At 41.4% G+C, this 24,013-nt stretch overlaps 1 protein-coding gene across 2 annotated transcripts in view; it reads left to right on the top strand.

The window, feature by feature from the left end:
- Positions 1-24,013, top strand: part of banp (BTG3 associated nuclear protein) — a 233,643-nt gene that overhangs the window by 18,092 nt on the left and 191,538 nt on the right. For both annotated transcript variants that reach the window (XM_072596119.1, XM_072596118.1), the window contains exon 2: positions 3,172-3,288. In XM_072596119.1, coding sequence (XP_072452220.1) covers positions 3,219-3,288 — 70 coding nt within the window. In that variant the 5' untranslated portion in view covers positions 3,172-3,218. The remainder of the gene's footprint in view (positions 1-3,171; positions 3,289-24,013) is intronic.

Genomic DNA, 24,013 nt, shown 5'->3' with positions numbered 1-24,013 from the left:
TCATGAAAGTCAAAGTCTCAGAATTTGGTGACTGTCCAGATATAAGTTTCTGTAAGTTTGCTAGATATAACGTAAGCCCATCAGAAGATGCTTAAATCAGGGAGATGTTTATTGTATGATAGAAATGTGGTAGAGGTAGGTTCAATTTGAGGAATTCAAGAGAACTGTGGATAGAAGTCATGTGCAAGGTTGTGGGGTGGGGGGTAATTGGTGGTGGTGATGGAATACTGGAGATTGGTGTGATGAAATGTCTGTTTTTTTAAATTCACTAGTGGAACGTGGGCATTGCTGGTTTGGCCTATGTTTATTGCTGTCCCTATTTGAGAAGGTGGTGGCAAGTTGTTTTCCTGAACCTCTGCAGTCTATGTGCTAAAGAAAGGTCCACAATGTGTTGTTAAGGAGGGAATTCCCAGATTCCAGAATCCTCAGGCCTGGGGATTATATTGCTGCCTTTCTTTTCACCTCTGTGTAGTCTTAATATCCATCCTCTGTGCCAAAACATGGATGTAGCACTCCAGTGAGCTTGTATGAAACACTATATAATGCTGTTGTTTTCTGAGAGATCAATCAGGAAGATTAACTCTGTCTCTGCACAGTTGCTGTTCAAGCCATCTGATGATTTCTTTAAATTTATTTTTTCTGTCCTCATTTTAGATTTTCAGCATCCACAGTATTTTGCTTTGGTGTATAATCCTATTTGTTTGGTCCAGTGTTCACAATACATGGTGAATTTGTCCCTTTTTTCCCAAACAAATGTAGATCGACTCTGCTGAAATAGGGCACATCAAAGCCATCTGTAGGATAATAAAAACATAAATGGAAAGAAGAGTAGAACATTTTGTCCTGACGGGCTTTTGATAAAATCATCGCTGATCTGTCCCATGCCTCAGTTACTTTCATGTAGTTCCGTTCAGCTCTCAAATTCTCAACATTTCAAAAATCTATCTACATCCTCTTTAAATATTTCCAATGATCTCGTCTTTACCTCTAACTGAGGTAAGAAGTTTCAGGCATTCACTACCATCTGGGAGAAGAAATTCCTCCACAGTTCAGTTTTAAATGAGTGTCCCCTAGTTTAAGATTTCCCCATGAGTGGAGTAATGTTTCAGCATCTACTCTGTCAAGCTCCCTCAGAATCTTGTATGTCTCAATTACAGAATCTCTCATTCCTCTAACTTGTAAAGAATAAAGGTTGAACTTGTTTATCTGCTCTTGATAACTCAATCCTTTTCCCAGGGATAGTTTAGTGAATTACTTTTCATCTCTGTAGTGCTAGCTCATCCTTTCTTAAGTCTGAGAACCAAAACTGTACACAGTCCTCCAAGTGTGGCTTCACTAAGATTATGCACAGTTGTAACAAAACTTAAATTATTTTTATGGACTGAGGTAAGGGTGCATTCGATGTTATACTGATCAAAGTAGACAGTCTGTGATGGAGAGGATATAGAGTTGCAAGCTAAATTTGGGTTTACAAGCATTATAAACAGACTTCCTTCATATGGAGGAATGATGAGGGAGAAAGGTGGGTGAAATTAGTAGCAACTTGGAGTTGGTCAAAGATTAAAAACAATTCCTTTTGGTCTTCCCATTGTTCACTGAGATTGACATATAACCCATCAAGACAGCAGGTCAGATAAGCATGCTGAGAACAAGCTCTGGAATGATTGCGCAGTGGTTAGCAATGCTGCCTCACAGTGCCAGAAACCTGGGTTTGATTCCAGTCTTGGGTGACTCCACAGACAGTTTGCATGTTCTCCCCCTGTCTGCATGGGCTTCGGCTAGGTGCTCTGGTTTTCTCCAACGGTTCAAAGATGTGCAGGTTAGGTGGGTTGGCTGAGTCGAGGTGAGATGCTCTTTGGAGGGTTGGTGCAGATGGGCTGATTTCCAAGTATTTAAAATTGTATCGTATCTAAATAGCTTGATTTATTTTATTTAATTCTTACTTCAGTTGCATGATGAACTTCTGTTTTAATGTAAAACCTGAATTTGTGGCGTTTTATGTGTATTTTTCAGCTAAAGGTCACCTCATTAAAACCAAAAAAATTTCAAGCCAGATTTCAGTCTGGAATCTGAGTTGTTCAGTATTAACATCTGGTCAGATTTTAACAATGAGTGATGTGAAGTCTTATTTATTGAGATCTCAAGTCTAAAAGATTTGAAAATTAAATCATTTGGAATATTGTGGAAATGTCTGGATCTATTTTATTTTTAAGTTCACTGAAACAACACAGGATTCTTTTGTAAAATTACTTTCTGCAAGTCACTTGTCTACGTTTATGGCTATCAAGAGTTGTAACTATTTTGATATTGTTTGGAGTTCAGTTGGGTTGTGATTTTGTGAAGAAGTAGACCTCTAGCTTAGCCTTTACCACCTTTCTGGAAAACTCTCCTGCCAGTCCCCTCTGGGAGCTTTATCAATTGAAATTTTTACATGCAGTAGCTCAATATCCTGAGTCTGAAATTCAGTGTTTAACTTAATTGGTCAATAATATTTAAATGAGGCCTGTGCAAACTAGAAATGCAACCTCCTCCTTAATTTTCTACTTGCATATCGTAAAACATGTTGCACAACAAATTGGATTTATGAATTAATTGTGTTTAGAATGAAGTACTTTTGTGCACTTTGGTAAGGTATGCTTATAAGAAGTTTAATTGCTGCCTTTGGACATTGTTGCTGGGGGAGATCAACCAGGTGTGAATGCAGGATTCATATACTGGAAGCTTTATAATCAGAATGCCATGATTTTCTAATAGTAGTTTTATAGAGATAATGGTTAAAAGGCCATTGTCTAAAGCCTTTCAGTCATAATACAGCAAAGGCTGGCAAATGGAAAATCCCTCTGGTTGAATACCTGAGAAGGAATGCATACTATGAACATATTCCTCAGAGTGGAACAGGGTCCAGGGAAACAGTACATCTGTTGCATTTTCTGTAATTTGCAATATGAAATATTTTTCCCTGGGCTAAAGCCTGACATGGAGTGTATGTTATAAATATTAATTATCACAATCATTTCAATACTCAAGAATGGAACATGAGACAGGTTAAAGATTGTTGCACGTTCTGTTATTTAAGTTGAGATGTTTGCCAACATTTTTACAAGTTTTATAAATAGAGTATAGTTACAGAAATTGTTTTTGACAATTATTTTTATCTGTTATGCAATTCAGGTAGTAGTGGCATTTCAGAGTGAAGGTTAATTCTGCATCGTAACTAGATGATGTCAGAAGACGATTTGACAGATGTGGTTCAAATTGCAGTTGATGACCTAACACAACATCAAGCAGGTAAGCTGTAGTATAGTTTCTCTATTAAGCGGACAGGTTAAAAACTAATTTTTGAGAGCTTAATTTGTGAACATACCTTTTTCATAGACTGTATTGCTGATTATCCTCTATGATCTCAAAGAATGTTAAATATTGCCTGAATGAAAGTGTAACCTAAAATCTGAATAAATTAAATTTGTTAAACTTTATTGAAAAAGTCAGTTATCATAGTCTTCAAACTATTGTAAGTTTGGATATACTATCAAATGTTAGGTGCATTTCTTTGAAGCTGTGATTCTTGAAAAATATATATTTGATCATTATATGGATCTGCAGAAATTAAGAAAGCTGACCACAACACTGATATGCAATCTAAAGATTTCCTTGCAACTTGGGCTCAAATTCTTGATTCAACTGCATGGTATTCTGGTTTACCTAAAATTAGACAGCTGTGTATTTTTACAATATGATTTTCAACTTTAATATTTTTTCTTGATCCAGTTTTCTGACAGTAATACAACACATTGTTAATATTGTATGAATTTTACTATTTTATTACTGTATAGTTTATCTAATTTTAACATGCGACAGTAATTCCATTTCTTTTCACTATTTGGGCATTCAAGCAAGCCATTTGTCATGTTGTGACTCTGCAAGAACAACCAAGCCAGGCTTACTCCATCTGCCTTTTGTGAGACAGTGCAAAGCCTTTCTTCTTAAAATAACCATCTATTATTTTTGTGAAAACTGTGCTTGAATCTGCTTTCAATATTCTCTCAAATGGTGCATTACAGATCCTAACCATACATGTCTGCAAAACCTTTTTCTCTCATTTTGTTAGTATCTGACCTGATGTTATTATTGAACAACTCCGATCCCAGGATGAAATGTGACTTGAAGATTTTAAAAATATTTTAATGAGGTAGCCTTTCACTAAAACGTGAACACTAACTGCAGACTCAAGTTTAACAATAAAACAGAAGTTTATTATTTTGAGTTGAATTTAATTTATTGTCACATGTACCAAGGCACCGTGAAAAGCTTTGTCTTGCGAGCAATACAGACAGATCAGAGTTAAATAGCATAACTAAGTAAATAATAGGTAAACAGCGGTAAAAACAAAAACACAGGTGCAGGTGAATGTTAAGAATTTGTGAGTGCATCCAGTATTCTAACAACAGTAGGGTAGAAATTGTTTCAAAACAGGTGCATCTGTTCAGGCTTCTGTACCTTCTCCCCGATGATAGAGATTGTAGAAAAACATTGCCAGGGTGGCATGGATCTTTGAGAATGCTGGCAGCCTTTCCTTGACATCGAGCCTGGTAGATGGATTCTATAGATGGGAGTTTGGCTTTTGTAATTGTCCGGGCCTAGATCACCACTCTCTGTAACCGTCTCCGATCATGAATGGTACGGTTGCCATACAGTTGTGATACATTCAGTCAGAATGTTCTCTATGGAGCACCGATAAAAGTTGTCAAGAGTATTGGCTGTCATGCCAAAATTCCTCAGCTGCCTGAGGAAGAAGAAACATTGTTGGGCCCTTGATACCAGTGCGTCCACATAGAGTCCAAGAAAGCTTGTTGTGGATGACACTCCCAGGAGCTTGACACTCTCCTCTCGTTCCCCCTCTGAGCTGTTAATGTGTAGGGGGGGGCATGAGTAACATCCCGCAGAAAGTCAACAATATGCAAATGAAATGAGGATTAAATAGAATAAATCAAGCTATTTACATATAACATATGTTTAAAGATTTTGAAATATACAATAAAATACAATCCTATTAATCTGAACAACATTCCCTTACAATACTGGCACTGGAGACAATTTCCTTTCCTTTCACATCTCTAGGGCTTTATTTATCTATGGCTTCAGTTCCTTGTCTTGATTCACCACTTTCTTGATTCGTTCTGTAGCTGATCATGAATCTTCTCACATTCACATTTGAACCAAATACAGCTGGTCTGAAACTTTTAAACTAAACTTCTTACACAAGGTAACTTCCTTCTTAACCTTTCTCAGGATCAACTGTTTTACACATCCAGCTTTAGTCAAGCCTTTTATAAAACGACCTCCAACTCAAACTGAAATGCTTTTTTTCCTAAAAATAACTGCTTAAGCATTAGATTGATAGTGGTAATATTTTTCTCTTAGTTTATAACAATTTGGGTTCAGTGAAGCACAAAGGGCAGAGGAGCTCAGTTAAGTTAATCAAATACGATACTGATGCAGGACGAATGATATGTTACTATTGCAACCTATGGAAGCTGGTGAATGCCAATGTGTTGGCAACTTGAATCAAGTTGAGCTGCAGTATAAGCTGCAGACATCGTGCCATATCAAGGAAGGAAAAGTTACCTGGGCATTTTGCTCCAGACAGTGATTCCACCCTTCAGATTGGGTCATTTAAAATTGGTCTATGATTAGGAATAGGTGAGTATGTGAGGCAGATATGAGGACCTGGATGTTAAAATAATGGAACTTTGGGCCATGAAATGTCAAACAGTTACAAGGTCTTTCTTTGCTCTGGGGGATAAAGCTGGTAACTTTAAGAAGTACCAAATTTTGTGTTACTTTGAAGTTTCTGGTTTCTAACTTTTTTTTAATGCTCTGGAGCTTCAAACCTCGTGTCTGTGGTCTCCATGCCCACTTCAGAACCCTGACCCTCATGTAGGGGATCTCCCCTCTTTTAACAACTGGTCGAAGGCAGGGTGATAGAGACAGATACAGTATTTTTTTTTTAACACTATGCTCCGGGCCCTCAAATCCCACCACAAGAAGAACCCAACCCCCTTTTAACTTCTGAATTCCCTGGAACTTATGATTCTGAAAGCAAGCTCATCCGCATGCGATTGTGTAGCTTATCTCAGATTCTGTCACCACAGAACCTAGGAGATGAGGGGTTGACTGAGTGGTAGGTTAAGGAATAAGATCAAGGTAAATCTTACCTCGGAGGCCCATCCGTTTCACACAACCGGCACTCAGACGATCACTTACTCAGTCCACCTGAAAGCTCCGTGTATGTTGGAGTCCCACTGCTGCCACCAAATGTTTGTTTTTTTTTTCTGAAGTTCTTACACATTTGATACAACTGCAACACATCAATGTCTGTGAACAACAACCAAATTTTATTAAACACAGTTAAGTACAGACTTTCTGGAGGAACCTTCAACACACACCTCGCAGGGCTTACGGGGTCGTGGCAAAAGCTCTTTCTGAACAAAGGAAACAGTCTTTTCTTTATGCAAAATCTTTGTCATAGTAATGCCCACAAGACAACTCCCTGCCATTCCCCCACAGTCACATGCCATTCAAGATGCAATGCAGTGACCACTTGATCCTCAGAAATAATGTAATGCAAATCACCCATTAATGGCCAAATATGGTGTGAATTGTATTTTATTTTAAATACAGGGAGTAGTCAGAATTTCAATCATAATGTTCTTATTAATTTCTGAATAGGGGATGAACATGTAACTAGCTCTGAATGGCAAGGAAATGGCCATCGAAATGGATGGACATGCTAAGGTAATTTCTTACAGTTTATCTGTAAGTCAGAGGTGTCCCACCCTAGCTTCAGGACATCCAATTTCCTGTAGGTCAGCAGAGCAAGTTAACTCTTTAATATCACACCCTAACAATTGTTATATGATGTGACAGATTAAATCCGAATTAATCAAAGTCTTAATGTAGATTGGGATAGTTAGATTGGTGGAGGAAGCCATGAGGAAGAATTTCTTACGGTGTATTTGGGACAGTTTCCTAGAATAACATGTTGTGGATACAACCAAGGATCAGGCTATTTAGGATCAAATGACATGTAATGAGCTGGGTTTAGTGTGTGTGTCAGGTAAATGATCCCCTCTGAATTAGTGCCCATAACATGGTAAGATTGGCATTCCATTTGAGAAAGTGGAACTGTACGAAGATTAAATGATGGCAATTACAAAAGAGTGAAGGCAGAGGTGGCTGGAGTGGACTGGGTAAGGTATTTAGCAGTAAAGACGGGTTAATGGTTGGTGTTTAAGAAAATAGTTCATGGCTCACAGCTTAGAAACTATTCTAATGAGGAAGGATTCTGGGAAGGGACTAGCCATTTGTGGTTAACCAGGGAAGTTAAGGGTAGTAAAAAGGGGGTAAAAACAATGGAAACCAGATTCTGGATTGAAGTTAAGGGGAGTGTCATATTGAAAGAACACCTACAATGTTACAAAGATTAATGATAAACCAGATGATTGGTAAAGGTTTTAAGAACTGACAAAAGGCAATGAAAAGAGAGGGAGAAGATCAACTTTGACAGCAGACTTCCAAGTGATATCAAGGCAACCAGCAAGATCCTTCTTTTAAAATGCAAAAAGGAAGAGAGAAGCCAAAGTGAACATTGGCCTCTTAGAGAATGAGGCTGGTGAAATAATAATGGGGAATGAAGAAATATCAGAGGAGGTGAAAAAATACTTTGCGTTATTCTTCATGGTAGAAAAGACGAATAGCATATCAAAATTACTAAATAGTCAAGGGGCAAAATGAGGCGAGGAACTAAGCATTTTTACTTTTAGTGATCGTTATTGTACTAAAGGGTTCAGAAAAGATTTACAAGGATGTTGCCATGGTTGGAGGATTTGAGCTACATGGAGAAGCTGAATGGGCTGGGGCTGTTTTCCCTGGAGCATCGGAGGTGGAGGAGTGACCTTATGGAGGTTTACAAAATTATGAGGGGCTAGTCCCACCTGCCAGCACCCGGTCCATATCCCTCCAAACCCTTCCTATTCATATACCCATCCAGATGCCTTTCAAATGTTGCAATTGCACCAGCCTCCACCACTTCCTCTGGCAGCTCATTCCATTTATGTACCACCCTCTATGTGAAAACATTGCCCCGTAGGTCTCTTTTATATCTTTCCCCTCTCACCCTAAACCTATGCCCTCTCGTTCTGGACTCCCTGACCCCAGGGAAAAGACTTTGCCTATTTAACCTATCCATGCCCCTCACAAGTTTGTAAACCTCTGTAAGGTCACCCCTCAACCTCCAACGCTCCAGGGAAAGCAGCCCCAGCCTGTTCAGCCTCTCCCTATAGCTCAAATATGAATATATATATATGAATGCACGAAGCATTAGACACAAGGTGGATGAGCTTGAGGCTCTTTTGGAAATTGGCAGATACGATATTGTGGGGATAACTGAGACGTGGCTTCATGGGGACAGGGCCTGGGAAATGAATATTCAAGGCTACACGTGCTATCGTAAGGACAGACTGAAGGGCAGAGGGGGTGGGGTGGCCTTGTTGGTAAGGGAGGATATTCAGTCCCTTGCGCGGGGGGACCTAGAGTCAGGGGATGTAGAGTCAGTGTGGATAGAGCTTCGAAACACTAAGGGTAAAAAGACCCTCATGGGAGTCATCTACAGGCCCCAAACAGTAGTCTGGATGTCGGATGTAAGTTGAATCAGGAGCTGAAATTGGCTTGTCGCAAAGATGTCACTACAGTTGTTATGGGGGATTTTAACATGCAGGTAGACTGGGAGAATCAGGATGGTATCGGGCCTCAAGAAAGAGACTTTGTGGAGTTCCTCAGAGATGGATTTTTAGAGCAGCTGGTGCTGGAGCCGACCAGGGATAAGGCGATTCTGGATCTGGTATTGTGTAACGAACCAGAATTGGTCAGTGACCTCGAAGTGAAGGAGCCATTGAGAAGTAGTGACCATAATACAATAAGCTTCAATCTGCAATTTGAGAGGGAGTGGGTACAATCGGAAGTGACAATATTTCAGTTGAATAAAGGGAAATATGGAGCTTTGAGGGAGCAACTGGCCAAAGTTCAATGGTGCAATACCTTAACAGGGAAGACCGTGGAGGAACAATGGCGGATATTTCTGTGTATAATGCAGAAGTTGCAGGATCAGTTCATTCCTAAAAGGAAGAAAGATCCCAGGAGGAGACATGGGCGGCCGTGGCTGACGAGGGAAGTAAAGAAACATATAAAGTTAAAAGAGAAAAAGTATAACTTAGCGAAGATAAGTGGGAAAACTGAGGACTGGGAAGCTTTTAAAGAACAACAGAGGATTAGTAAGAAGGAAATACGCAGAGAAAAAATGAGGTACGAAGGTAAACTGGCCAAGAATATAAAGGAGGATAGTAAAAGCTTTTTTAGGTATGTCCAAGGCAAAAAAATGGTTAGGACAAAAATTGGGCCCTTGAAGACAGAAACAGGGAACAAAGAAATGGCAGAGGAATTAAATGGGTACTTCAGATCTGTGTTCACTGGGGAAGACACAAGCAATCTTCCTGAGGTAACAGTGGCTGAAGGACCTGAACTTAAGGGAATTTATATTTGCCAGGATTTGGTGTTGGAGAGACTGTTAGGTCTGAAGGTTGATAAGTCTCCGGGACCTGATGGCCTGCATCCCAGGGTACTGAAGGAGGTGGCTCGGGAAATCGTGGATGCACTGGTGATTATTTTCCAGAGTTCAATAGAATCAGGGTCGGTTCCTGAGGATTGGAGGGCGGCTAATGTTGTGCCACTTTTTAAGAAGGGTGGGCGGGAGAAAGCAGGAAATTATAGACCAGTTAGTCTGACCTCAGTGGTGGGAAAGATGCTGGAGTCTATTATAAAGGATGAAATTACGGCACATCTGGATAATAGTAACAGGATAAGACAGAGTCAGCATGGATTAATGAAGGGGAAATCATGCTTGACTAATCTTCTTGAATTATTTGAGGATGTAACTCTGAAGATGGACGAGGGAGATCCAGTGGATGTAGTGTACCTGGACTTTCAGAAAGCTTTTGATAAAGTCCCACACAAGAGGTTAGTGAGTAAAATTAGGGCGCACGGTATTGGGGGCAAAGTACTAGATTGGATAGAGAATTGGTTGGCCAATAGGAAATAAAGGTTAGTGATTAACGGCTCCATTTCGGAATGGCAGGCAGTGACCAGTGGGGTACCGCAGGGATCCGTGCTGGGACCGCAGCTTTTTACAATATATGTAAATGATATAGAAGATGGTATCAGCAATACATTAGCAAATTTGCTGATGATACAAAGCTGGGTGGTAGGGTGAAATGTGATGAGGATGTTAGGAGATTACAGGGTGACCTGGACAAGTTAGGTGAGTGGGCAGATGCATGGCAGATGCAGTTTAATGTGGATAAATGTCTGGTTATCCACTTTGGTGGCAAGAACAGGAAGGCAGATTACTACCTCAATGGTATCAAATTAGGTAAAGGGGCTGTTCAGAGAGATCTGGGTGTTCTTGTCCACCAGTCAATGAAGGCAAGCATGCAGGTACAGCAGGTTGTGAAGAAGGCTAATAGCATGCTGGCCTTCATGACAAGAGGAATTGAGTATAGAAGCAAAGAGGTGCTTCTGCAGCTGTGCAGGGCCCTGGTGAGACCACACCTGGAGTAGTGTGTACAGTTCTGGTCTCCAAATTTGAGGAAAGACATTCTGGCTATTGAGGGAGTGCAGCGTAGGTTCACGAGGTCAATTCCTGGAATGGCAGGATTGCCTTACACGGAAAGACTGAAGCGACTGGGCTTGTATACCCTTGAGTTTAGAAGACTGAGAGGGGATCTGATTGAAACGTATAGGATTATGAAAGGATTGGACACTCTGGCAGGAGGAAACATATTTCCGCTGATGGGGGAGTGCCGAACCAGAGGACACAACTTAAAAATACAGGGTAGACCATTTAGGACAGAGATGAGGAGAAACTACTTTACCCAGAGAGTGGTGGCTGTGTGGAATGCTCTGCCCCAGAGGGCAGTGGAGGCCCAGTCTCTGGATTCATTTAAGAAAGAATTGGATAGAGCTCTTAAAGATAGTGGAGTCAAGGTTTATGGAGATAAGGCTGGAACAGGATACTGATTGGGAATGATCAGCCATGATCATATTGAATGGCGGTGCAGGCTCGAAGGGCTGAATGGCCTACTCCTGCATCTATTGTCTATTGTCTATAAATCCTCCAACCCTGGCAACATCCTTGTAAATCTTTTCTGAACCCTTTCAAGTTTCACAACATCTTTCCGATAGGAAGGAGACCAGAATTGCATGCAATATTCCAACAGTAGCCTAACCAATGTCCTGTACAGCCGCAACATGACCTCCCAACTCCTGTACTCAATACGCTGACCAATAAAGGAAAGCATACCAAATGCCTTCACTATCCTATCTACCTGTGACTCCACTTTCAAGGAGTTATGAACCTGCACTCCAAGGTGTCTTTGTTCAGCAACACTCCCTATGACCTTACCATTAAGTGTATAAGTCCTGCTAAGATTTGCTTTCCCAAAATGCAGCACCTCGCATTTATCTGCATTAAACTCCACCTACCACTTCTCAGCCCATTGGCCCATCTGGTCAAGACCCTGTTGTAATTTGAGGTAACCTTCTTGGCTGTCCACTACACCTCCAATTTTGGTGTCATCTGCAATCTTACTAACTGTACCGCTTATGCTCACATCCAAACCTTTTATGTAAATTTCAAAAAGTAGAGGACCCAACACCGGTCCTTGTGGCACTCCACTGGTCGCAGGCCTCCAGTCTGAAGAACAACCCTCCACCACCACCCTCTGTCTTCTACCTTTGAGCCAGTTCTGTATCCAAATGGCTAGTTCTCCCTGTATTCCGTGAGATCTAATCTTGCTAACCAGTCTCCCATGGGGAACCTTGTTGAATGCCTTACTGAAGTCCATATAGATCACATCTACTGCTCTGCCCTCAATAATCCTCTTTGTTACTTCTTCAAAAAACTCAATCAAGTTTGTGAGACATGATTTCCCACACACAAAACAATGTTGACTATCTATCCCTAATCAGTCCTTGCCTTTCCAAATACATGTACATCCTGTTCCTCTGGATTCCTTCCAACAACTTGCCCACCACCGAGGTCAGGCTCACTGGTCTATAGTTCCCTGGCTTGTCCTTATCGCCCTTCTTAAACAGTGGCACCACGTTAGCCAACTTTCAGTCTTCCAGCACCTCATCTGTGACTATCATTGTTGCAAATATCTCAGTCAGAGGCCCAGCAATCACTTCTCTCGCTTCCCACAGAGTTCTTGGGTACATGGTGGCTTGCATCCTATGAATTAGCTACAGAGATAATTGGTGAATTGGTAGTAATCTTCCAGGAATCTTTAGAGAATTGGAAAACTGCCTATGTAAAACTAGAGACCAGTTAGATAATCTGTTATTAGGAAAATGTTGGAGTCTATTATAAAGGATATAGCAGCAGAGCATTGAGAAAACATAATAAAATCAAGCAGAGTTGTCATGGCTTCATGAAGGGACAATCATACCTGACAAATTTACTAGTATCCTTTTGAGCTGGTAACAAGCAGGATAGATAAAGGGGGAGCAGTGGATGTAATATATTTGGATTTCAAAAGGTGTTTGCTAAGATACCACACATTTAGAATACTGAATATGACAAGGACCCACTATGTTGGGTTAATATGTTAGCATGGATAGAGGATTGGCTAACTAAGAGAAGATCAGAAAGTTGAGATAAGGGAGCGTTTCCAGAATAGCGACCTGTCAGTGTTGAGAGGTTGTGTGATGGGTAGAAACTTAACAGATGGAATATGGGGAAACATGAGGAATGTATTTTGGTAGGAAAAATTGAGGAGCTAAATATTATTTAAATGGAGAAAGACTGCAGCAAGATATGGAACTGAGGCATTTGGGAGTTTTCATTCATGAATCTCAAAAACCTAGCATCCAAGTTCAGCATGTAATAGGTAAGGCAAACAGAATATTGACCCTTATTTCAAAGAGAATGGGGTATAAAAGGAGGGAGGGTTTGCTAAAATTGTACAAGGCACTCGTCAGACTACAGCTGGAAAAGTGTGAATAATTTTGGTCACCTGATCTAAAGAAAGATATACGGACAATGTGGGACAGTACAATAGGCTGATATCAGATATGGAGGGACTATTTTGAGTTGATTGGGCTTGTATTTGTTGGAGTATAGTGAAATGAGAGCAACCTTATTGAAACACACACGATCCTTGGAGAACTTAACAGGGTTATTGTAAAAAGGTTGTTTCCCCTTATGTGAGAGTCTAAGAGCAGAAGGCATAATCTCAGAATAAGATTGAGGTGGAGAGGAATTTCTTCTTTCTGTGGGTAGCACATCTTTGGAGTTTATCTTATCACAGAGGGCTATTGAGGCTAAGTCATTAAGTATATTTAAGGCTGAGATTGAAAAATCGTCTAAGCAAGCAAATCAAGGGTTCTGGGGAAAATGCAGGAAAATTGAGTTAAGGGTTATGAGATCAGCCATAATCTCATTGAATGACAGAGCAGATCTGATGGGCTGAATGGTCTGCAATGTCTTATGGTTTTGCCCTCAATTCTCCTAGTGTAAAGAAATCCCCATTATTCTCCTGGAAGTCTCTGTGTAATACTGGTTGCAGAAATGTTTATACGTTAATTATTAAACCACTTTAGACACCAACAAAACCATATGCTGCTAGTTTAAAAACAAAAACTGCAAAAAGTATGATATTAAAGTATTGCTAAGTCACACACCTTGTATCACAATGTCACCTTTGATTATTTTCCCATTAACCTTACATTAGTGTGATCTGGTTCTGGACCCTTTTCCCAACTGTCATGGTTTATTGTAGCTTACTGTTGATTCCTCATGATTTTAACATCTTTATTAAATCTCAGTTCAACCTTCTTTTCTCAAAGCAAGTCCCAGGTTCTCCATCTGTCTAAGTAACAGAAATCTTTTATCTTTGGAACCATCCTTGTAAATGTTATTTGCCTTTCTCTAAGTCTTTCTTCTCCTTCCTAAAATGTGGTATTGTCAAGGTCTTTTATCAAACCGAATCAAGAGATTCATGAATGAAGACTCTGACAAATGATTCCTTTGGCCATCTCACGTGCAATGGAGTTAGTTTCAGTTGCTCATGGCCTTGATTTTGGTGCTGTTGGCTCCTTCAAGGATGCTGATATAACTGTGCCTGTCCTTCCAGCTGATGTGGAGAATTTATCTCCAACAACAGAATTGTTGACAATTCTCAAATGTCTTGAATTGGTATCTGTAAGAAGTCCAAGGTTCAGAACCAGAAGGAAGAGTCAGAAGAATGAATGCCTTTAAACGTAAAAGAACAATGTTGTGTCTTGGCATCAATGACAGTCTTAGATGAGAGGTATTCCCCAGGTTGGGAAAATGTTCTATGTCTGAGAGGAATTCTCCACTGATATTGATGGAGAAATGGACCAGAACTTGCCCTGGGACAGGATATAGGATTTGAGTCTTTTTTTCAGATTAGGGCTGAGATCAATTCTTTGGTATGCTTCAACAAATGGATTAAATGAGGCTTAACGATTATCGTCCAAGAATGCAAAGGTAACGTTGTCATCCACAAGTTGAAGTTCCATAAGTGAGGTCAAGTGATAGCTTCTTGATGTTGAAAAGTTTTTTTGACCATCCTGTCGACAATTTCCACACTATTGAGAAGCTTGTTCTTGACAAGATGAAGGTGGAGAAAAGGATAGGGAGAGCGATGACCCATTCCTGCCTTGACCTCAATGGATATAGTCATATTATCATCTGTGTGGACCATTGCCAGTATCTTGTTCTGGAGGAGATGGAGTGTGTTGATAAATTTCTCTGGGCAGCCCACCTTTGACAGGATCTTCTACAGAACTTCGCAGTTGACTGAGTCAGAATCATTGGTCAGTTCTGAGGCAGGGTCACAACCGGAAACGTTAAGTTTGACTTATCTTCACACATGCTGTCAGACCAGCTGAGCTTTTCCAGCAACTTCTGTTTTTGTTTCTGATTTACAGCATCTGCAGTTCTTTGTTTTAACTTTGGGTGGTTGTTGTTCCTGTCATTTCTCTTGGAATTGCTGAGCAGTGAAAGCCATGTCTGTAGTTTGCTTAGAAGCTCTTTGGTTTTCTGAAAGGACTTTCTTGGAGACTGGAAGTAAGTTCCCTGTAAAGATTCAGGCCAGTGATCTTCCCGATGATGGAGAGGAGAGAGATTTCTAGGTAAATCCCAGTTTGTTTATTGCCTTTTCTTGAAGGTTCTGATGGCAGCATCCGTGATTGGCAGAGATTTTTTCATTGTCTCAGCTTGTCAAGAATAGTTGATGGTAGGAGATGATAGGCCATAGAAGCTTCAGGTATTATGTTTGTCAGTGAGGAATTGCAGATTCTTAGTTTTCTCAGTTGATTATTTGATTCTTGATTTCCCGAGTTCTTCTTTGTAACTCTGTCTTTTGCTGTTGATGAGTTCTCCTCTTTGCGTCACTGGTGAAATCATTTTTCCAGGCATGGAGAGCTTTCCCCCTCTTGTCAGTTATGTTTTGGATGACCGCGTCATTCTTGTCAAACAAGTCTGTGTTTCCTGGTCTTTGTAGCTGTTTTTGTTTCACAGCACGATTAATGGCTGTCTTCAGCTCTTTCCAGACTTTCTCCACTCAATTACATAATGCTTTGGAGATTTTGTTGAAGACATGGTTGGAATTTTGCTAGTCTGCATGGCTCTTGAAGTTGCTCAATGTTCATCTCTTTTCTGACTTGTTTCTTTATGTTAACTGCTTCTGGTGGCATTTAATGGACATTTTAGGAGCAGATGAGTTGGTGGTCCATCTAGCAGTTGTCTGCACTGTTCATAACTTTAATAATGAGGACATCGTTTTAGGCTCTGAATTTAATAGTAACGTAGTTTATCATATGCCAGTGCTTTGAACATGAATGCCTCCAAGAAATCCAAAATAGTCTTTTTAGTGCAACAATGTAATGGTGATGGTTTTTTGAATATTTGCCAAGCAGGAGAAATCCACTGAATTTGCAATTCCTGATTCCTTCCTTTTCTAGTGGTTCCTTTCTAGAGTTGGGAGCTCTTTCTGGTGTTGAAGTCACCTAGGAGGATAATTTTAATGTTCCTTAGGGGTGTTAGAGAGTATGGTGTCCAGAATGAAGGAGCACACTTCTTTGCATTCATAAATAGCATGAAGGGTTGGGGCATTCATAATTGTTGCCTGCTGATTCTTGGAAAGTTGCAGACAGAAACTCATGAAGCGAATGATGCCAACAGGGAGCTCTGAGTCTGCTAATGAGTTCATTCTTGTTGGTGCATGCAATTCTGTGGTCAGTCCTTGGGGGTTTCCTCTCCAACAGAAGATGCAACCACCACTTTCTTTCCTCAGCTGCCCATCACCTGCTTTTTGGGCTTCCTGCATGGCAGCAATATTGAAGTGCCTCATTTTACAGGAAACAAGGACAGTTCATTCTGAATGATTGTTTTGCCCAGTATCTGAGAGTTTGTATATTCTAGATCCTGAGATTGAGATTCAATTTTGTTTTCAGAGTGCAGCTAGCTGAGCCTGCTGAATGTGGTTTTCCAGTCAGGTTGGTGTTGGAACAGGCTATTTTTAGGATAACTTTTCTAGCCCTCACTCTACATAGGGAAGGCAGAGTGGATCCTGAGAAGGCTACTCAGTTGTGAGGAAATCTGCCAAAATGCTTTTCTGTTTCTATTACAAGATCGAGATGACTGAGTCAAATTCTATTTCCTACGTATCTGTCTGAAGATAGGGACTTCAAGATATCTCAAAACTGTTCTCGGTATCTTTTGTGCGGGATGTCTTTGACTATGCAAATGCTGTTGCACATCAGCAGGTGTGTAGTCCTTGACAGGAGATAGATCTCCCTGCTTTTGCATCCTTCATTTGCCATTGCAGCCATTGGATTGCACTTTGTCTGGTTCCTCCCCTCTAACCTTACCATCATGGGTGGCCCTGCCAGAAGTCCTGTTGGCAACACTCTAAAGATCAAAAGAATGCTCGAGCCTCTCCACTGCAGCAAGGTGGCAATCCATGGAAAGGTATTATGTATCTGATCTGATCTTGGTGACTTAAAGTAGACCAACCTTTCCATACCTCCTCTTTAATTAACAAATTTATTAATTTTAATTTTCCACTCCATCCAGTGTCTCAGCTATCCTCCTCCTTCGCTGTGACTTTGGGAGAGTCTTGCGCCTTGCCAAAGCAGATGCAGAGTACTTATTTGGTATTTCAACTTCATTATCTGGTTCCATGTGCAAATCTTTCTTTGATTTCTCATCAGCCACATCTTTAAACAAACATTTATTCATTGTTACCCTCTTAAATGTTGATTGTTGGTATTTTCTGTCACTCTCTCTGTGAACCTTTTTAGCTTCTAGCTTTCTTTCACTACCCCTCTGAACTTTGTATTCTTGCATGTGTATTTAACATTTTGTCACACCATCGCATTTGTTATTCAGGGAATTCTGGTTTTGTTTGTTCTATTCTTTAGAGAATGTGTCTTGACTGTATGTGAACAATCTTAAAGATACAAAAAAAACTGCAGATGCTAGAATCCAAAGTAGACAAAGGAAAGCTGGAAGAACACAGCAAGCCAGGCAGCATCAGGAGGTGGAGAGGTCGACATTTCGGTTCGAGACCCTTCATCAGCAATGAAGGATCTCTACCCGAAATGTTGACTTCTCCACGTCTTGATGCTATCTGGCTTGCTGTGATATTCTAGTCTCCTGTTTGTCTACTCTGCTCCTTTTTAAAGGCAATTTTGATTTACCTAGCAGGCTTCAATACCTGTTGAATCTGGCTGAAGTTATTCTCTCTCTACCTACTGAAATTGGTGCTCTCCTAATTAATTATTACTTTTGAATTGTTTCATGATTTTCTTTCCTTACCTAACCTGAAGTTTATAGAAAAATGTTGGTACTATTTTCATAGGAGAAAGTGAGGACAGCAGATGCTGGAGATCAGAGTCGAGAGTGTGGTGCTGGAAAGACACAGCAGGTCAGGCAGCATCTGAGGAGCAGGAGAATTGATGTTGAAGGGCTTATGCCTGAAACATCAATTCTCCTGCTCCTTGGATGCTGCCTGACCTGCTGTGTCTTTCCAGCACCACACTATCGGTAGTATTTTCACTGTCTCCTAAATCTTTTCCTTGTGATGTTCTTCCATGTGACCCATTTCTTTCCTTAGAACCAGATTGAGCACTAGAACGTGGTGAAAATGCTTTAATACACTTGCATTCCCCCACCTACAGCCAAAAAGAAAACAAAACTTGTCTTTCTTACAGGTGCCTAGCGAGAACAGCTATGTGAGAGGAACTTTTATCTAAGAAATTGTGAGAACTTCCAAGATACTGATTTTTATTTGTAAATATATTTATTAGCAATTTTTTTTAACTTTACAAACATATAAAATTATTGAAAAAACAATCGATCACAAATATCAGTATAATAAAAAGAAAAAAAACACAAATTACAATACAACTACTATCTACTAACTAATAACCTACTTTATAATATAAAGCAAACCCTAACACTGTGCAAAGCAACACCAAAAAAAAGCAAAAAAAAACACAAAATACAGAACAGCTATGCTCAAGGCTCCCAAACAAAGGAACGGGAGCATTGTATACATACCTGTATTAACTTGGGAGACCCCCGCCAGGACCCAGGGCTTGACAAATCTAATCATCTGGTTAAACAAATTCCCTGGTTAAGATAACTGATAAATCTATATTCAAACAACTCAAGTAGGGCTGCCGTGTCTTATAAAAGTTGTCTGTTGTGTGGTGCACCATGTTTGTGAAAAAGTCCAACGGAATGTGCTCCATAATTAATTTCTGCCATCCCAGCAAGCCCGGCGGGTTTTCAGATACCCAATTCATCAGAATGTTCTTCCGTGCACAGTATGCAAGAATATTAAATAGTTTCTTCCCATGCCCATCTAAAGATGGTAAATACGGTAGACCTAAGAGGAGAGATATTGGGTCTACTTTGACTTTAGTCCTCAATACCCTCCCTATCTCTCCCGCCACAGCGATCCAATAAACACGGAGCCTGTGGCATGTCCAGAAGCAATGGGTAAGAGTACCTACACTTATTTTACATTTGGGGCACACTGAAGATGCCCCTATTTTAAACTTCGCCAGACGGTCTGGTGCCAGTGAGCCCTGTGCAGAACTTTTAACTGCGTAGCGCATGTCCTGTTACAGATTGAGATATTTTGAGCATTCTCCCATATGTTCTCCCATGTTTCAGAAGTGATCTCCACTCCCAGCTCTTGCTCCCAGACCTCTCATAACCGGTTAATATCCTGCCAGGCCCCACTCCCCAGCAGGCGATAGAGGGCACTAACCTAAAGGGTGCTTGTGGAGCGAAGCAACAACCTCTCTGTATCAGGCTTATAGGGCTAAGCGAGAGGCGTAGTCGTCTTCTGCATGAAATCCCTAACCTGAAAAAAATGGAAAAGGTCTCTGATGGGCAACCCGTATTTGTGGCTCAGTTGCTCAAAAGACATCATTACCTCACTCTCAAACAAGTTTCCCAAACTAGAAATTCCTCTCGCTGCCCATAGTTTTAACCCTGAGTCCATCGTCCCTGGTCAGAACCCGGGCATGCCAACTATAGGTGTAAGTGGCGAAGTCTTGGATAAACAACACTCACTCTGACGCATTGCCCTCCATGCCTTGATTGTACTAATGACAATGAGGTTCCGGCAGTGGTCCATAACTATCTTCATCTTATCCATGAACAATAGGTTAATAAGGGGGCACTTTGCCTGGGAGGCCTCAATATCCAGCCATATTGAGTTTGGATCGTTACCTACCCAATCGCAGAGAAAGGACAGCAAGGAACTCAATTGATACCTTCTGATGTCTGAGAAATCAACTCCTCCCCCTCCTTGAGGCAACTGCAATTTAGTAAGTTTGATGAGGGGCCACCCACGATGCCAGACAAAGAAACCAAACCACCCGATAAGCTTACGCAGCATTGACCTGGGAAACATTATAGGGAGCATATGCATGGGATAAAGCAAATGAGGAAGAACATTCATCTTGATGAGAGACATTCGGCCCAGCCATGAAATTGGAAGAGCCTCCCATCTCTGGAGATCTCATCTAATATTGTCGAGCAGTTGAGCAAAGTTAGTCCGAAATAACAGATCAAACTTGGGGGTAATAAAAATGCCTAGGTACTGGAACTCTGCCCGTGACCACTTAAAAGGGAACCTAGAGCCACCTTCAACTTCTGGCACTTCCTTAAGGTTCCCCAAAGGCATAGCCTCCGATTTTGCAAAGTTAATCTTCTATCCTGAAATAGCCCCAAATGAATTGATACATTGTATCAAATGGGGTACGGAGGTGATCAGGTTCGTGAAAAACAGAAGGACGTCACCCGCCTACAGTGTAATCTTGTGTGCCCTCGATCCCACTTCCGGAGCGGTTATGTGGATGTTCTGACGAATGGCCTCTGCCAGCACCTCTATCACCAACGTGAACAACAACGGTGAGAGGGGGCAGCCTTGCCGACTACCCCTACCAATCGTAAAATTCCCAGACTTCACCCCATTGGTAATCACTGTGGCCAGAGGATGGCGATATAAAACCTCCACCCACCTAACAAAGACCCCACCCAACCCAAACTGTTCTAAGACATAAAAAGATACGGCCATTCCACCCGGTCAAACGCTTTCTCTGCACCTAAGGAAATCACCAACCCCTGAATCGATTGTTGCTTACAAACTTGGACTGCATTCAGCAACCTTCTAATATTATTAGAGGACCTACGGCCCCTAATAAAGCTTGTCTGGTCCTCTTTAATAATATGGGGCAACACCCTTTCCAATCTCAGCGCCAGGATCTTGAACAGAATCTTGAAGTCTGAATTTAATAGAGAGATGGACTTGTATGAGGCACAATCCTCAGGAATCTTCCCCTTCTTAAGAATTAAGGAAATATTAGCTTCTCTCAAAGCTGGTGATAGGCGTTCATGCATATAGGAGTGATTGTACATCTCCAACATTGGCCCTGTCAGAATCCCTATAAACTCCTTATAAAACTCACCCGGAAGACCATCGGGGCCAGGCGCTTTCCCACTCTGAAGTTGCCTAGCTGTCTCCTGTATTTCCTGAATTGTCAAGGGGGCATTAAGGAGAGAGGCCGGTTCCAAGGTTACCCCTGGAAGGTCCAGGTTCTTAAAAAAGGTCTCAATTTTAGCACTCCAGTCTTTGCAACCTTCAGACCGATACAATTCAGAGTAAAATCTCCGAAAAGCCTCATTAATCTTTTTAGCAACATATGTAAGGACCCCAGCGCTGTCTCTGATTGCAGTGATGGATTGGGGAGCACGCTTTTTCCTCGTCACGAATGTTAAATACTTCCCTGGCCTATCCCCATATTTGAACTGTCTCTGTCTAGCAAAAGCAAGTTCTTTCTTTGCGTTTGTGTCAGTATTGAATTCAAAGCAGCCTGAAGGGCCATGATCCACTGTAGCTTAGTCACTGAAGGCCGCACAAAATGTGCTGCCTCTGCAGCTTTTAACCGTGTCTCAAGTAGACGCTGCTGTTCCTCCTTCTGTTGTTTCCGGCTAACCGAATAGGAAATAGCTAATCCCAAAGTAAAGGTCGTAGCAGTCTCCCATTAGCATGGACGAACTACTAGCCATGCCTGAGTGGATAGTCAAGAATTCCTGAAACTCCTTCAAAAAGTATTCCACAAATTTGGAATCCTTAAGGAGACAAGGGTTCAAGCGCCAGTACAGCAAACCTAGCCCTTCACTCTTGGCCTTAACCTCCAAATAGACTGCTGCGTGATCAGAGGTAGCTATATTCCCAATTTTAAAACTCATAATCGAATCCAGAAGGGCTGAGGGAGCCAGAAAGAGATCAATCCTCGTGTGACATTTATGTGGGTTTGAAAAAAAAGGTGAAGTCCTTGCTGGTAGGGTGAAGACATCTCCAAATATCCACCAGCCCCAACTCCTCGCATAAGTCAACCGCCTGCTTGGCCTGCGAAGAAATAGTTGGGGGCCCACAAGGCATCCTGTCCACTGTCGGATCCAAAAGGCAATTAAAATCCCCCCCCCCAAAATAATGCGCCGTGTTCCAAAAGCACTCAACTTTGAGAAAGCAAACATTTGAGGGGATGCGCCGGAGGACAGTAGACGTTAAAATGCCATATTCCTTCCCATGTATCCGGGCTTTAAGTATCACAAACCATCCCTGCTCATCTTTCACCTGCTCTAATAATGTGAACGGAAGATTTTTCTGGATAAGTACCACTACTCTCCTACTTTTAATAGTAAAGGATGAAAAGAATACCCGGTCATAACCCCCCTGTTGTAATTTCAGGTGTTCCCCATCATCAAGATGGGTTTCCTGAACAAAGTGATATCAAGAATGAGCAGCATGGTGGCACAGTGGTTAACACTGCTGCCTCACAGCGCCAGAGACCTGGGTTCAATTCCCGCCTCAGGCGACTGACTGTGTGGAGTTTGCACATTCTCCCCGTGTCTGCGTGGGTTTCCTCCGGGTGCTCCGGTTTCCTCCCACAGTCCAAAGATGTGCAGGTCAGGTGAATTGGCCATGCTAAATTGCCCGTAGTGTTAGGTAAGGGGTAGATGTAGGGGTATGAGTGGGTTGCGCTTCGGCGGGTCAGTGTGGACTTGTTGGGCCGAAGGGCCTGTTTCCACACTGTAAGTAATCTAATCTAATCTTAAAAAAAAACCCTTTCCCTCTTAAGGCTAGAAAGGACTTTTTTCCTTTTAATAGGCGAATTACTTCCCTTAATGTTCCAGGTGCACCATTTAATAAGATACTTAGCCATAACCCCTTTCAGACACCCTTGAACCCCTCGGAGGGAGAACCCTGCTTACAAGACACAGAGCGTAAGTAAATAAAGACTCATAGAATCGAAAAACTATACATACGAAAACTACTCTATCATAAGTATAAATAACTATTACTTCCAAAAAAACTGCAAAGAAAACCAACTATAGAACCTTGAATGGAAGATTCTTCCCCCTGCCCATAGGGGGCACTCACCCTACCCATCCCCTCCTTCATAGCTCCTTCAAACCTGGACTGTGCCCTTGACTTTGGCCAGAAAAAACAAGGAGATGATCCTTAAATCAGAAAAAAAGATAAAGTCAGGATGAGCACTCCACCCATCCCTGGCTTCATGTCACCCCTACATGTGACTAAGAGAAGCAGAACAAACAAAAAAATGGGAGAGAGACAACAAAGAACATCCACAAAATTTCCTATCAGAAAATCCAGTTATTTAAAAAAAAGGAACAACTTATTCCAAAGTCTTTTCCCCCCCTTTCCAAAAAGGAAATTATTGGGGAGAAAGAAAGGAATAATAAAAAAGGAAGGGAAAACATGGGGAAAAATAGAAAAGAGAACAAGCATTAACCATATTCTTCAGACCAATCCATCTATTTTAAAGTGCCCACAAAGTTTTAAGCCTAATCAGCCGAGTCAAATGTATAAACTGAGTCCTCGTGGCTGAAACGAAGTACTGCGGGGTATCTCATGGAGTACTGGATGCCCCGGTTCCTCAGCCTCTTTTTAACTTCATTGAAGGACTTCCTTTTTCGGATTATAGCTGTTGAAAAATCCTGGAAAAACATGATTTTTGACCCCTTTTACAGCAGCGTTTGCGGATCTTTTCTCAGGGATCTGGAAGCTTCTATGACTTTTTGCTTGTCCTTATGAGTGGAAGTGCACTAGGACTGGGTGGAGACGCTGCACCAGCCCTGACCTGTGCAGTGTAACCCCTTACGCCCTTTCAATCTGAAGCCTGCTGGACTCTATGTGAAGGCCCAAAAGTTTCAGCAGCCAGTTTTCAAAGAAGCTAACTTGGCTGCTCATCTTCCTCACCTTCAGGGAGCCCGACAATTCGGAGATTTATCCTCCGACCTCAATTTTTGAGGTCGTTGATATGG

Source organism: Chiloscyllium punctatum, chromosome 26 (assembly GCF_047496795.1).
Source record: "Chiloscyllium punctatum isolate Juve2018m chromosome 26, sChiPun1.3, whole genome shotgun sequence".
Lineage (NCBI taxonomy): Eukaryota > Metazoa > Chordata > Chondrichthyes > Orectolobiformes > Hemiscylliidae > Chiloscyllium > Chiloscyllium punctatum.
Note: the sequence above shows the minus strand (reverse complement) of the source record. Positions and strands in the feature narration are given on the sequence as shown.